General features: G+C 40.9%; 2 protein-coding genes across 2 annotated transcripts; both read left to right on the top strand.

The window, feature by feature from the left end:
* The first annotated feature begins 6,195 nt into the window (after positions 1 to 6,195).
* cdx4 (caudal type homeobox 4) lies at positions 6,196 to 8,754 on the top strand. The gene is made up of 3 exons (XM_067248285.1): positions 6,196 to 6,631; positions 8,254 to 8,399; positions 8,521 to 8,754. Exons 1-3 carry the CDS (start codon positions 6,196 to 6,198, stop codon positions 8,752 to 8,754), a joined length of 816 nt encoding a protein of 271 aa, XP_067104386.1.
* A 997-nt stretch (positions 8,755 to 9,751) lies between these two features.
* On the top strand, positions 9,752 to 14,424 carry chic1 (cysteine-rich hydrophobic domain 1). Its single transcript, XM_067247808.1, has 6 exons — positions 9,752 to 9,894; positions 10,513 to 10,567; positions 11,611 to 11,766; positions 12,172 to 12,228; positions 12,749 to 12,808; positions 12,980 to 14,424. Exons 1-6 carry the CDS (start codon positions 9,752 to 9,754, stop codon positions 13,028 to 13,030), a joined length of 522 nt encoding a protein of 173 aa, XP_067103909.1. The 3' UTR covers positions 13,031 to 14,424.
* Positions 14,425 to 15,283: the final 859 nt, after the last annotated feature.

Here is a 15,283-nt window from a genome sequence, read left to right on the forward strand (position 1 = left end):
GCTTTGCCCAGTAATTGTTTATCATTTCAGTCTTCTTGCTGTCAAGACGTTAAGCTTGAAACCAGGACAGCTGTGGTGGCACCTCAGTTCAATATAAAACATCATGTGTGTACGGCAACATATCAAATGTTAAATGCATGTAAGGCAAGCTTAAATGGCTACATACTTTTTGTGCAAGTTACTATGCAATATGATCACCTAGCCCAAACCCAGTTTTAGGTCAAGATAAAAATGTGCCCTGTGTGGCTTGGAATGCGGAGATGAGTCATCAGCATATGCCCCTCCTCCTGTTCCTCGGACACTGAGAGAGACACGCTTCCTGAGCGGGACACGGTGTCGGCAGCCTGTCTGTCACCAGGACAATGCCCCCTCCTGGCGGGACAGGAAGCGGTTCTTCATCATCCTGGTGGCGACCGGGGGAGCCATCCAGTGGGGCTTCCTATGGGGCCGCCATGCCCCTGGTTACTGGCAGGAGTTTGTGTTCTCTCTGGGGGCCCACCACAGGACAGGTTGGGCTCTCAGCTGTCTCCGCTCATCACCCTCACTGTGAGACTCACTATGTTTACAGTAAAGGTGAGGCGGGTGATAGCCATTTCGAAAAATCTCTTTCCTTCAACAGGACCCACGGAATGAGTTATTGAAATCTCAAGACAAGTCCGATGTAAGCTGATTCCGGAAGATGGGATGTAAACAAACAAGGGAAGGATGTTTGAGAGGGATGACGGGGTGTTAGGGAAGAGGGGGCCAAAGGACTATCATTTGTTGCAGTCTCAAACAAAACAAGCTTGCGTGTCTGCACACACCTAGCCTAGGACGTTTCCATGCAGACACAAACAGGAACACCACCCTATACTACAGACATAGTACTCCAGCTATAGTACTCCAATAGTGCTTCACTGCACAACCATACTGAGTTTCAATAATATTATGGTAAACGGTAAACGGACTGCATTTACATTGCGCTTTTCTACCTTAGCGGCACTCAAAGTGCTTTTCATTTTTTGTCTCTCATTCACCCATTCACACACTCACACACCTATGGTGGGGGTTTTGTGGTTATGTGGGTGAGAATGCTGTATAGACAATGACTTCAAAACACTCTCTATTTGCAACTCATGTCCTTACAATCACACAATAATCCAGAAAGCATAGTTTTAATAAACACCAGGGCTTTAATAAAAGGGTGAAAAACATAAATGATCAGATGGGTCATGAAGTGTTGTCCAGTATTCAGACCTGAACATGTGAGGGAGAAAAAACATTATGTCTAGAGTGTGGGGATGATCCAGATTGCAACATGAGTTACAACGTATGTAAACCAATGGTGTTTGATAGAAACAAACCTGTGAGAAAACATCCCGTTTGCATCTACTTAAAGCCCCCACATGCCTTAACAATTGTATTTATGAAAACGGCCCCCTCCCCATCCTCAGTCCCACTTCAATACAGCCCCTTCCCAAAGCAAACAGCCCCCTGCAGCACTATATTCCATTAATCACCATAACAGAGGCAGCACATTGAGGGCTTGTTGAAACCATGCCAGAACAAGTTCCCTCAATCAGAGGGGGAAAATACAGCTTGAAATGCTATCAGGCACTGATTTGAGGCTGCCCAACACACAATCACTTCCTGCGTACACAGAGGTTCCCCCGTCCTCGCAGTGGTACAACACTGTTCCCAATCTGCTGCCCAAAAGGTACTCATATTGTGGGTGCTCCACATCCGTGCCTGTCCAGAACCATATCCAGAACAATAGGCCGGATGCTCTCCCTTCTGACGAGCTAAGATCACCCCACCTTGGAGTAGTGAGGAAGTATCATAGACCACGGGCCAACAAGTACCGCTAAATAAAGATTCAGTCCAAACAAGGACTGCTCGGAACTCCACCGGTCGACAGTTGGGGCATCAAGGGTGAGGAAGCAGTTCAAACAGCCGCAGGTGTTGGTGCAGTGCTATAAGTGCATGAAGGTTTTGGCAGTTACGGCTCCTAAACTGCACTCAGGCATGAGTCTGTTTGGGATTTTCTAAAGTGTTTCAAGGCATGCTGTCTGATCTGAACCACTCATTTCAAAATAACTTTAATAACAGCATTGTCTTGATACAAAGACCTCCCTTTGTTGTCTAACAGAACAGAGAACAGCCTGCAAATCCATGCAAAAGTTACTCAGGGGTTACAGAATCATACTTGAATAATCTATGGTGACCAAATCCCCACAAAAGATGGAACTCAGAATGAGCATTTGCACAGATCATTTTAGTCATTCAGCAGACGCTCTTATCCAGAGGGATCACACAACAAGATCACACAACAAGATCTGATGACCGCTATCCCGCTTTCTATGTCATCAGTGGGTTGGTGGTAAAGTTGCGTCTGTCCAGGGAGGCCCACCTGCACAGTGGAAAGCCATGTTTTTGGGTTGCATGGGTGTTCTGTGGGGCTGGCAGAAGTCCTCAGCAGCAACATTCCCAGCCAGAAGGCCCTGTAGGCATGGCTTAGTACAGAGGCCAGCCACAAACACATGCTTGTGCTCATAAATAACCTAGCTCTCCTCAGAACTGATAATAGCATTGAGGTCTGCTAAATTTTTCCCATGATCCAATCTGATGTCTGATGCCTCGCTTTGTTTTCTCTCTTTCCAATGCGCTCTGATCTGACACATTAGTAAACAATAGGGCAACATGGGTGAGTTGGTTTCACTAGGTTTTTCCTTTGAAAAAGACAATAGATAAATATGCATACTCTATGGGGCGCATGGCTAACATACTTTTTTCTGATTAATAGATCTGGGAAGACCAATCATCTATTTTGAGTAGAATATTTAGTCTACAGTTGCTCAGATGTAAGAAATGTCCTTGGATCAAATCAGCTTGGGAGATAAGACTGTTTTTGGTTAGTCCAGTACACAAATGGAGGGTGGCAGGAGGGAAAACAGGGTATGAATAGAGTAAAAACTGGAACATTTCTATGAGTTTCATGTTTCCTTGAATTGCATGTTTGTCAGATACAAATGAAGACTGACAGATTATACATTGTTTCCAGCATGTCTGTTTTTCACAATTCCTCAGAAAATCTAAATCAAACCCCATGTCATCTCTTTAATGCACAACACATGAACAGGGACAACACAAAATAAAGTAAGGTCTTTGCTTGTATTTATTTTAAGGGTGATGGAAATGAGTCTTGAAATGATTTTACAGAAGTATGCTTGCAGCACAGTACTCTGTGCTCCAATGCAGTCACATCCAGCACAATCTCTGTTGAGCCAATCTATCCCCCAATGTGGGTATTGTGAAAAACAAAGCTACCAGATGGATTGCTGTTTCAAGTGCGTTGGAGAGAGAGAGAAAGGGAGACAGACAGACAGACAGACAGAGAGATAGAGTGCAAGAATGTTCTCTGACACAGATGTCTTTACATTGAAACGTCACGTTCACCGTTTCTTGCATACATTTCCTCCGATTCCTTCTCAGAGGGGTTTCCCAAAGCCCCAAAAAATAGCCTGGTGATATCACACTGCGTGAGGGAAAATGTCCCTCAACAATCTAACGAACACCCCTTCCTGTTATCCCCTTAAGAAAATGATGATCCAAACACATTAACCTGGCCTGGTCTTCAGTAGAGCATCCTGTTTTAATTTGAGGCTCTGTGTGAAGGGGTCACATCTGAACAAAAAACTGCAGAGGTCCAGAACCAGACCTTATGGCCATGTGGGTTATCTCTAAAAATACCACCACAGGGTCCCGTTTCACCGGCTCTCCTGCAGTGAGGGGTTTGAAGTCCAGTTCAACAACATCTCTTTACATTACGCAACCACCAGAAATCTTTACTCACCCCTAGCTACTGTCACTGATGTACAAGACAACACCATGTGTGTTGACCCAAGGGCAGAAAAAATATGCTTTGCCTTAAATGGGAATTTGGGACACTGTTAAGACAAGGGGTTATTTCCCTGTATCTTGAGACAGTTGAGAGGGCTGACTCTCCTACCACCAGAGGGAAGTGTTTTCCCGTTCTGCAACCAGCAGACTGAGTGAGACTGGGTGTGGGATCAACTGTCCATGAACCCTAACCATTGAAACAGCAATGTTGGCAGATCCAAGACCAACATCAAGGATGACTCAAACAGCTGCTATCAGCCTAGCAGCCTACACATACACACACAAATGCACAAGTTAAGTACAAAAAATGTCACTGACTTTACTTTCATGACACATGATTCTGCTTGATGTCGACCCAAGTTCAGTAGACGGTGTAGATTCCACTCATCAGAGAAGCCTCTCATTTACTGGTAGAGGCTGCCCCCTTGAGGAGAGTTCACAGCAGCAGCGGTTCCACAAAATATTTTCATTCACCTTGTTTGACGAACTTTTGTGCATCTTTCCACAAGGGGCAGTAACTGGTAAATAATCAACCTCACACTATAAAACCCAAGACCTTTTTACTAACCTTTTTTAATACCAAACGCTGCCAACAGGGGAGGACATGAAGGACATAGTACAGTAAAGAGAAAACACTTTTTCACTTTTATACTCATTACGACACCTGTTACTGAGTGACTAGACTATAAGTCTTACTGCTGTCAAAACGTGCAGTGGTCTTAGAACTTATTATTTTCACTTTCATAGATATAAAAGGCTATTACTTTCATTTAGTTCAAATAAAAGGCGAACATGAGTCCAGAAGGATAACTTGTTGATAAGACTACTGTCTTTCAGTTTGTTCGACTTCTACTATGCAGTTGCATTGCTGGTAAACGTAATTTGTTTTTGAGACACTTTCCCATTTTTTTATGATTTAAATAGGCTACCATATATTTATGATCAGTAGCCTAACACTGTAACATAACAAAGGAAATACAGTTTTAAATAAACTATCAAAACAGGAGTATAGGAGTCAGTTGGCTGAGCGGTGAGGGAGTCGGGCTAGTAATCCGAAGGTTGCCAGTTCGATTCCCGGTCATGCCAACTGACGTTGTGTCCTTGAGCAAGGCACTTCACCCTACTTGCCTCGGGGGAATGTCCCTGTACATACTGTAAGTCGCTCTGGATAAGAGCGTCTGCTAAATGACTAAATGTAAATGTAAAACAGTTAAAGTATACATTCCCTGTCGTTGCCTTGATAAGATCTAATGCTTGAGTCGATTGTTTAGTGAGTATTCTGATTCATACAGGCCCATTATTAAAATAAGGAAACTAAACCTGCAAGATGCCCCAGACATGAGGTGACAAGCACGTTGGGAGACCACATTGTCATGGGGCGAGTGTTGTATGTAATAGGTTCCTTTCAACCGGAATTAGCTGTGAAGTGCGACCAGAAAGTGTTAAGGTGCGATTTACAAGGAATGTGAGAAGTTTGCCTGGCTACAGGACTAGTCGTCTCATAGTTTGTACCTCTTTTGCAAGTGAATATCTTTTAACACGATCGGGTTTTAAAGGCGTCAGATGTGGTTGGAGAATCGAGAGGTTAAGTTCCCACGAACAGATTTAGAATATTAACTGCTAAGGAGACCTGACTGGGTTTGTGTATCTGGCGTAAAAAAAGGCCTCCATGTTCAAAGCGTTTAATGCAATTGACACAAATCATACAAAAATTATTAGAATTCCACTTTTTAAATCACCATTAAACTAATCAACCAATAGCCTAGTAATAACAATGTATAAGGTTGTTCGACGATATATGTAAATCTGAAGCATAGGCTATATAGTAAACACTGAGAAAATAAACCTTCAAGTTTGCACACAATTAATTACAATACACTCGTATTTGGAGTGTTGCACATGCAGTCCATATAGGCAGCCGGCAGGTGCAGGTCATAGTTTCCAATATGTATTCAATTCTTGCATTTAACTGGCAGTTTATATCACTGAGGTGACATGAGGTGACGCGCAGTACAGGCGCTAGGGGACTGTTGGGCTGGAAACATGAATGCTGAGTCGTCATTTGGATGCAAATCTTCAAGACTTGAGGAGTAGTCTGACGTCAGGGGGACCTTAGTATAGACCAACTTTACCACCAGCACTACCTTGTCAATAGAGACACATCATGTGAGACATCAGGGCAGGAACTACCTTGCATTTCATTTTGGGAACACCATTGGACTACACGAGCAAACTACCATAAGGATTGTTTTACTGTAACAGACCTAGTTGCAGGGCAACTATGTCGCCTTGAAAGTTACTTTTGTCCTTCAAATAATGTATGTGGGATACTTTTTGGATAAAGAAAGCAATATGTATCACCAAGGACCTGTAAGACGATCCAGCATTAATATCCCTCCACAGAACTTTGTTTCTACTCAACAATACTCAGATTTTACTGGATATCATCATGTAGCAAACATGGATACGCACGCACAGTCTTCGGGAGCTTGGGGAGCTCCATATGGCGCACCGAGGGAGGACTGGGGAGCGTATGGTCTTGGGCCACCTAATGCTATTCCTACGCCTATGAACAACTCCTCTCCGGGACAAGTTTCTTATTGCTCTCCCGATTACAATCAGATGCACGCTCCGGGGTCAGCAGTATTACAACCACCACCTGAAAATATTTCCGTTGCTCAATTGTCGCCCGATAGAGAAAGGCGCAATTCATACCAGTGGATGAGCAAAACTGTGCAATCATCTTCCACTGGTGAGTAGATCACAAGTAACTTTTTGGGAACATAATGTTGGTTTTATTTGTGCAACAAGATCAATATCTGTCCATATTTTCTTCCCAATATTTTAGAATATGGGGTTGGGGTTATTATGTAGAATATACTATGGGTTGGGGTTTGTTCTGTAGAATGGCTTGGTTAATTTTCATTGAGAGCTTCAATATCGCTTTGACATCTTGCCTAACACGGCTGTCGAAAGTATAGTCCTATCCATAAGGTCACATCAGATATTAGTTTCAAGTGTCAACATAAGTAAACTTCCAACGTCAGTCCAGAGATTGCACATTTGGCAAGTTAGGCTATATGGAAAAGTGAATGTCAAAGATTTGTAAATAATTATAAATTATTGCTGCCTTCGGAGAGAAACACAGAGGCTTTTATTGTTATATTAAAAACTTTAATTTAACTATTTAGGCCTACTGTATGTAGGCTAGCCTAAAAAGGAAACGAAGGTGTCAGGAATTGGCGCCAGTCGCATTTGTAATGTAAATTACTTTACTCCTGTAAACTAGATGTGAGGTCTACTTTTTCCTGCTACATTGTTTCAGGTTTTGAGGGTTATCCGTCATATTCAGGCGGCGACCCCTTTCAACACCTCCTTTTACTTTGATGTGCACCCAAGTGTCTTCCTTGCGTTCCCATTCTTCAAGAGCTATATTGCCAGAAAGGGTGACGTTTTTCACAGCAAATGTATTTAATTTAATCGTTTAGTTAGGCTGTTTTTTCGGACAAAATATAGGCGTTTTTAAGGAAAAAAGACGAAGGAATAGTTTGCTATTTGTTTGCCTGTATATACCTAGTCAATTTAAGGCATTTAGAAAGTTATGTCATCTTTACGGACAAGTATCTGTAGTGAACGTCCTATCAAAATATATATATTTGACTTTGGAGAGGCCTACATTACGGCTACAAATATATATGCTTTACGAGGTTATTGGATAAAGGCAAAAAAATACTGAAAACCAACAAGGGGAAAATGATGTGGCCCTGCAAACGTGACACATTTGTTTTTAAAGTTCAAAACTAAAGATTCCTTAGTGCTAAGTTTTATCGCGGTGTTTATCTCTGATTAGTCAACAGTAGAAACCTGATCCAAGCAAGAGAAATGTCTTAGATAATATCGCCTTGTATTTCTTTTGTGTGTCGTGTATTGCGTCTTAACACTTCAATCGAGTTTAGGCAATATCTCTAAGTCTCTTTGTTCTGCAGTTTGTTCAGAAAGTGACATCAAAAGAAGATCTGAGTAACAATTTGCATAAAATAACAGTCAAAACATTTTTGTAAGATTATGTCAGTCCTTATGACTGTAAAGATACTTTTCAAAGATAAAGGCCTAAGTTAGGTTACATTGTAAGAAATTGCCTAATAGGCCTATATGCCTACTTATTATTGCTGATAAAATCTGTTTTCTTATTGGCAATTACTATACCCACACACTACAATAATAATAAAACCAAATGTAGGCCTATACGGTAAATTCAAATATAATAGTTTTCCTGGCTCAGTTTTATAGGCCTATATGCTCTTGCACGGATTATCATTTTTGAGAGCCAATTTCTGCAGTCCGATTCATTTAATTGTGTTCATTTTATTTCAGGCAAAACTAGAACGAAGGAAAAATACAGAGTGGTTTACACTGACCATCAGAGACTGGAGCTGGAAAAGGAGTTCCATTTCAACAGATACATAACAATCAGGCGGAAGTCAGAACTTGCTGTCAACCTTGGCCTCTCGGAACGACAGGTTGGCGAGAAAACGAATAATACACATTTAGGTCTATCATATGAAGACTAGGCAAATTTGACTTGAAATGTGACACATGGAACGATATACTAATATTTTATAATTTGCCCTACATTTACAGGTGAAGATTTGGTTTCAAAACCGTCGAGCGAAGGAGAGGAAATTAATAAAAAAGAAAATGGGCCAGTGTGACGGAAGCGGAGGATCAGTGCACAGTGACCCAGGTTCAGTGAGTCCTCTGCCAGTGCCGGGATCACTCAGTCCATCGGATATTCACGGCACTCTTTACCCGCCCCCCGGGATGAACACCTTACCATCTATCAGGAACGTACAACAAGTTACTGTCACCCAGTAAATTCGTTTTTGAACCATCCAACATAACTGAGCACTCCGACAAGCTGAAAGGACAGTTCTACCAAACTTGGAATCCCTACAAGCATCATTCAGATGTCCTGATCACATGTTGTGGATTACGAGATGTCCAGTAACAAAATGATTTATAATAAGAAATGCTGGAGGCTCTTGAGATATTGTTTTTTTATAGAATAGTTTAATAATGGAATAAACATACAAAAATCAACGTATGGTTCAGAAATGTAAATTCTTAAATTGTTTGTTTGTGTCTCAGCTTTTAAGGTATACATATTCCTTTCTGTAGCCTATGTGATAAAGTGTATTTGTTTGTAAATAAAATTAGAAAATCAGGTACATTTTATTTGAAGTTTAACTGGAAAGAAATGGAGCTATTTCACCTGCTTTTGAGACAAAGTACTTTGACCTGTCGGAATAGGAATATTTGCTGCAATTTTAATGCAAAGCACACCTCTTAAACTTCATCAAAACAGGGAAAAGTGAACCGTGATTTTAATTATGTAAATTGAACGTTTGTTTGATGAAACGTCCAAAATGTAAATAAAATGTGTTTTTGCAAATAATTTACCATTCCCCTCTTTTTATTAAGCTGACCTTTACAAAGTAAAAAATAAAGTTATGTCATCCGAGTTGCATGTTGCATGACGTACAGATCTTTGTCGACAACACAAGTCAAATTATAATAATCATGTTGTCTACCTCAAAACCTTGCCGGGAGTGTTACCTAATGCTCTAAAACAGAGTCAGTGCATCAGTTAGAGATGGTTGATCTTCAATAGACGTGGAAGCCTTATTAACATTCATACACCTTTATTTTACACCCAAATTGAAAGTTTAAGCCTGTCTTAACGCTTTCGTCGTTTGATGAGCATTACATTTTTCTTATGTAATAACCGGACCCTGCATCCTAAAATTGAAAGGGCTGAGGAAACTGGGTAACTATAGCTCGCGCGCAGGCACAGCTGTCATCAGGAGACGTCATGAGCGTCTTACTACCCAACATGGCGGACTTTGACACCATTTATGAGTTAGACGAAGAAGATGAGCGTATAGTGAGTGAAGAACACCTGACCAGATATTGCCCTGAACCTGTGATTATGCGTGGGGCCGGGCACATCACAGTGTAAGCAAATACATGCTATTGTTTGCCTTGCCGTCAGAATCTGTTTTGTTGTCCACCTTGTGCCTCATTAGCATGTTAGCATGCTAACCAAAACATTGCGTGTAGCTGGCTCACCCACTACCAGAAGTGTAAATAAAACTATGGTCTGGCACCGTGCTGACTACCTAGCAGCAAGCTTATGGAGTCAGAAGAATACATTTTCAAATATAAGCTTCGAAGAACGAAAACGTTATTTACGTTCGAGATCCTTACCAAAGTGGGTAGCATAGCACTCCCAGCGTTAGCTTCTGTAATCTGTCGACTTGTCCTGGACTACCCTACCTTTCCAGACAACTATTTGTTGCCGTCTAGTAAATACTACATACAATTTATTTGTGGCATCTGCTAGAAAGGATCCAAATGTCCTAAACATTTCAAACTGCCAATCAATGTTCCTGGACATTGCTATTGTGCACTCAAGTACATAGGTTTCAACACACATTAATAAGTATACTACATAATTATACTGTTGGAGAACACACGTCCTCAGCACACTAAACACATTGCTCAGTTGTGCAACACTACACAGTGTCTTAGTAAAGAAAAAGTCTGTCTAAGATTTGTCTTTTGTTTTTACAGGTTTGGATTGAGCAACAAATTTGATAATGAGTTTCCCTCGGTTCTTACAGGAAAGGTACAGCTACATATTTCTTAATCCGCACATCACATTAAACAATGTATTGTGCTGTATTTTCTGTAAGATTGCGACCAGTTTGTGAATCAGGCACCAAAGTCTGTATGTATGCTGTATTGTTCTTCTCGGCCCCTGCTCTTTCAAGGATCTCTCGGAAGGTTTTGGATGTGATGCTGATGCATTTCAACTAACACACCACACTGCCTCCAAAGATACCTTCAATGTGTTGAGACAGAGGGCTGTCAATGAGTAAACCGTCTATGGAGCTTGGTTGGCAGGGACTCCAGTGTTAGGGAGGACACAGCTCCAGGTGATAAAATAATGAAATAAAAGACTATGCCATGCACAAGAATGGAGAGCTTCCTGGGTCGGACACTGCAACACAAAAAAGCTGTAGGGGCAAGAGCAGGCCGAGGGAAGTGCTGGCAATAAAAAGTACCTCCAGTATTGTGACCCGGGGTGACATGTGATGAATGAGGTCACGATTATGATGATTGAAGGGTGCAGATCAGACCCTGCTGGGCTTTATTCTAAGGTCTTTTGCTGTTTGTGAAGACCTTTGCATCCTGTCATAAAAGATTACGACCCCAGTTTTATGGCGTACAGACCCGGAGAGGAATGAGCATCCATTCATGTTGTTTGGACGGCACTGCCACAGGCGGTGAGCTTATCTCTCCCTTTAGTCCCTCCTAGCCCTGAATAGTCTAGAGCTCAGTTAGCAAGTTACAGGCGTACCATTGAAAGATTTCATCTCTGTAGAACATCTGTAAATATCTACCTATTGTTTTTTCTAAGCGCTTTGATCTTCCAGCACAAGTATCACTTAAGCAATTAGAGAAATATTTTCACTCAGGTCAATATACAGGTGGACTCCTTGTTTGCCTTTGTTTCATGCTTCAAAAGAAAAGTGTTTTCTGTTGAAATCATTTTTCAATTTAAAAGTTGTTGGTATTACATTAAAAGTAAACAGAAGTAAAAACCTTTGGGAAATCAGTCACTTTTTCACGTTATATTTTCACGTGTCCGTTTGCTGTGTTTCTCAGGTTGCCCCAGAAGAATTCAAGACAAGCATCAGCAGAATTAACGCTTGCTTGAAGAAGAACCTGCCTGTCAATGTGAAGTGGCTTTTATGTGGCTGCCTGTGCTGCTGCTGTACAGTGGGCTGCAGTCTCTGGCCCGTCATCTGCCTCAACAAGAGAGTAAGTCCCAGCCCTCCTGTGAAGTAACTGTGTACTGCACAGGCCCACTCTCTCCTCACATCAGCCCTAATTACTTAAGGGTTGTTATAGCAATCCAACCGTATTGGTCTTACAAGCGCAGAGGGCAATAACGGGCAGTGTGCAATTAGTGGTTCTGTGTAAAAATGATACATGGTACTACAAGACCTGTCCAGCTACAAGGAGAGATATTTAAAGGTGCTGATTCTACCCCAAGTCACTAACAACAAAGTGCACATTACAAGCTGGTAAAAATCAGAGTTCAGTCCATAAATGTTCATTTGTTGTAATAATGCTGTGGTTGTTTTGTTGTCAATTGCAAAGTTAGGTGTTTAGTAAAAGGAATTGATTGCGAACATTTTCATTTTGTTTGATCTCTTCCCACAGACAAGAAGATCAATTCAAAAGCTCTTAGAATGGGAAAATAATCGGTTATATCACAAGGTAAAACGACTCTACAACGCATATTAGAAGGTATCATTCATTTTCCATGTGCAAACGTATTAAAGTGGAAGAGAATGGCTTTGTGTTGCAAAACAATTGTTAACTCATTATCTAAACTTTAACCATAACATGTTCTCATTTCCCTCTAAGCTATTTCTGTCTGATCCTGTGATCTAGTGCACAGAGGTTAAGCAGACCAAAAGGTCAGCAGTAAAAGACATGTTAATTTGGTTTTGTCTTGGAGGGAGTGCAGACTGACAGCTAGTAGCTGTGCAAAAGCATAAAGGAAGCTCTTCAGGGTGTCTGGGCAGAGGAGGTTAGATACAGTCTGGCCAGTGCCTGACCCCAGACAGACATGGTTTAAAGCCTTTCCTAAATTCTACTCACACTCTAGGGAAGATCTCAAGCCAGATTTGCTAACCAGACAGTGTGTGTCTGTTTGTTGTGTGTGTGTGTGTGTGTGTGTGCGCGCATGTTTGCAAATGTGTGATGTGTTTAACCAGTCCTTATCTTCTTTTAGCTCGGCCTGCATTGGAAACTCAGCAAAAGGAAATGTGAAAGCAGTAACATGATGGAATACGTAAGTTACGGTTATCTTTAATGCCAGTTTGTTTGGTGAAGAAGAAACCCAGCATGAATGCACTGTACTTTAGGGAAACATGAATGCACTGTGCTTTAGGGAAACATGATTGCTGTATTCTGCAACATTCAACAATTGAACATGAAATCATTTCTATCTTTTCCGTTGCAGGTAATTCTTATAGAATTCTTACCAAAATATCCAATATTTCGACCAGACTGAGAAGGTTGCTGGAAGTATGGCCCTAGACTCCTATCCTTAGTGCCTTGTACATATGTTGGAATAAGGGTCTGCACTGGGGTCACTTAATGATGACCCGATACATCTCCTATTACCTTGTACAGTTGATTTTGCAACACTGTCACTTTGCTTTAGAGCAGATTTTGCACATTTCCTGACAAAGTAGAAATGCTCCCTTTGTTGCACTCAAATATGTTTTTGTTACAAATGACAAATAAGTGATTTGAAAAAAAATTATACTGTTGAAAAGTGCATTTACCCCAAAGAGTCATACGCCTCCCACATCCATTGTATGTTATTCCCTTGCAAAGAACTGGGCATCTGCTTGAGCATACTTGCCTTAAATGAAACAATGAACTTTTCTATGTATAACCTGGGGAGAATAGCAGTGGATACGCTCAGCTGGTTAAAATGCTCTCCTCTATACAATTACACTTTCTTTGCAAGTGGATGGGATGGTGGAATTTGCCTAACCTACCATATATAGGTCACCTCTGTTTTTTTTCTTATCACTTTATATATAATATAAAAAACTTTGTACAGCGGAACTAGAAAAGAGTAAAGTGTATATACCATGTTAGGATATAAACTGTACAGTGGTATGCCATTGTTTACATAGATCTTTAATTTGTTTTTCGCCAAGACATTGCTGTACCTTAGTATTAATTATGAAAGATGTCTGTACCTTTATAGTTTCTATGGACCTTTTTACCTACCGTAGTAAGCCATATATAACTTACAATGTTATGGAATACCAGAGTTAGAACTGATAATTGCACTTGAGCTCAACAAAATATCAGGATATCAGAAGTAGTACTTGTTACTGAGGTTTTGAACACACTAGTGGTGCATGGAATGGTTTTGGCCAACAAAGGGGGACATGCTCAAACAGTGTCAGCCAGTCTGAGGCCTCCTGGAGGGACTGGGGGGGGGGGAAGCAGTCTCCCCTTCATGTTGATTTTCATAATGTTGTCTTTTTGTTCAATTTTATAGATTTTCTTTTTTTTTTTTACTCCTTTATCATGTTCAGACCATCATAAAGCCTACACTATGGAACATTGAGGGGATTTTGTTTGTTAAACCCATTTTGTTAAACGTTAGCTTTGTGTTACTGGAGTCTAGTTGAGAGATTGCTGCATTAGAGTGCCTCTGGAACCGAAGGTGAAACAGAAGTGCAGATGTACATCTGCCATGAGCAGACTCGGAGCTTCCCAGTGTTGGCCCTATTACATTTCCCTGTAAATGTTTGTCATGTAACAACTCAATCCCAGTGGAAAGCAGAAATAAATTGACAATTCAGAATTTTGCTCAGATGTTATCTTTCGTTTTGGTATTGAGTGTCATTTGATTCATCATAAAACATGCCTAAACCCAAACAGATCATCTTTATTGACCTCACTACCAATGTGCTAATTCAGAGCCTGCCTACTGCTTTACTATTGAAACCTATTTGTCATGTTTAACAAAACTGATTTTTCTCCAGGTCTTTTTTTTTATCCGAGGTCTTAAATTTCATTTAGTCAGGTCTAAAAAAGGTTTTACCCTCGTTCATTTCCAGAAATGCTGGCTGCAGAAAGTTATTAAAAAGTAGCACAAAAGTATTGAGTCGTAGCCTACAAAGCGGAGCTCTAGAGTCCAGGGTTTGAATTACGGGGGGTCGATACATAAAAAAATATACTTTTTAATATTACTTTACGCCCTGGAGAAGAAGCTGACCCCCCGATTATCATTGTATAATTTGCACTCTGTTTCTAACCAAACTAAACTAAAGAGAATCTTCCTGAGATTAACAAGCGTTTGTTGGAGAGGAGACGATATTTATGAAACCATGTGAAGTTGAAGTCCCACATCTCACATGACCACAATGTAACTTTTAAATTAAAATAAACAATTTAAAATTTGGATTTGAACCCAGGCTGTTGCAGTACTGTACCAGCATGTCTGAAAGAGCAGGCACACTAAGCCCAGTGAGCTAACAGGAGCCCTGCTTTCTTCTGGTTTTCTGACACCCCAACTCTGCAGGTTGTTACAACTAGATAGTTTAATGTCAAATTTAAATGTTGAGTGGAGATTACGATCCTTGATAGCTCCGGGGTTAAGGATGTGTCCCCTTCTATATACTTGGAAATAACATATATACTACTTAACTGATATCAGTTAAATGAATTATCAATTGGTTTGGGCGAGATTTGAACCAGGGATACCGTGTTTGACAGTAGACTCGATGCTACACAT

The sequence above is a fragment of the Osmerus mordax genome, chromosome 12 (genome assembly GCF_038355195.1).
Source record: "Osmerus mordax isolate fOsmMor3 chromosome 12, fOsmMor3.pri, whole genome shotgun sequence".
In the NCBI taxonomy this organism is placed as follows: Eukaryota; Metazoa; Chordata; class Actinopteri; order Osmeriformes; family Osmeridae; genus Osmerus; species Osmerus mordax.

Bases quoted from the DNA above. Each gene is read 5' to 3' on its own strand.
- chic1 (XM_067247808.1), top strand. From the start codon at position 9,752: ATGAGCGTCTTACTACCCAACATGGCGGACTTTGACACCATTTATGAG. The intron at 10,568-11,610 runs GTACAGCTACAT...TGTGTTTCTCAG, and splicing joins CCTCGGTTCTTACAGGAAAG to GTTGCCCCAGAAGAATTCAA. The intron at 12,229-12,748 runs GTAAAACGACTC...ATCTTCTTTTAG, and splicing joins ATAATCGGTTATATCACAAG to CTCGGCCTGCATTGGAAACT.
- cdx4 (XM_067248285.1), top strand. From the start codon at position 6,196: ATGTATGTGGGATACTTTTTGGATAAAGAAAGCAATATGTATCACCAA. The intron at 6,632-8,253 runs GTGAGTAGATCA...ATTTTATTTCAG, and splicing joins TGTGCAATCATCTTCCACTG to GCAAAACTAGAACGAAGGAA. The intron at 8,400-8,520 runs GTTGGCGAGAAA...CTACATTTACAG, and splicing joins TTGGCCTCTCGGAACGACAG to GTGAAGATTTGGTTTCAAAA.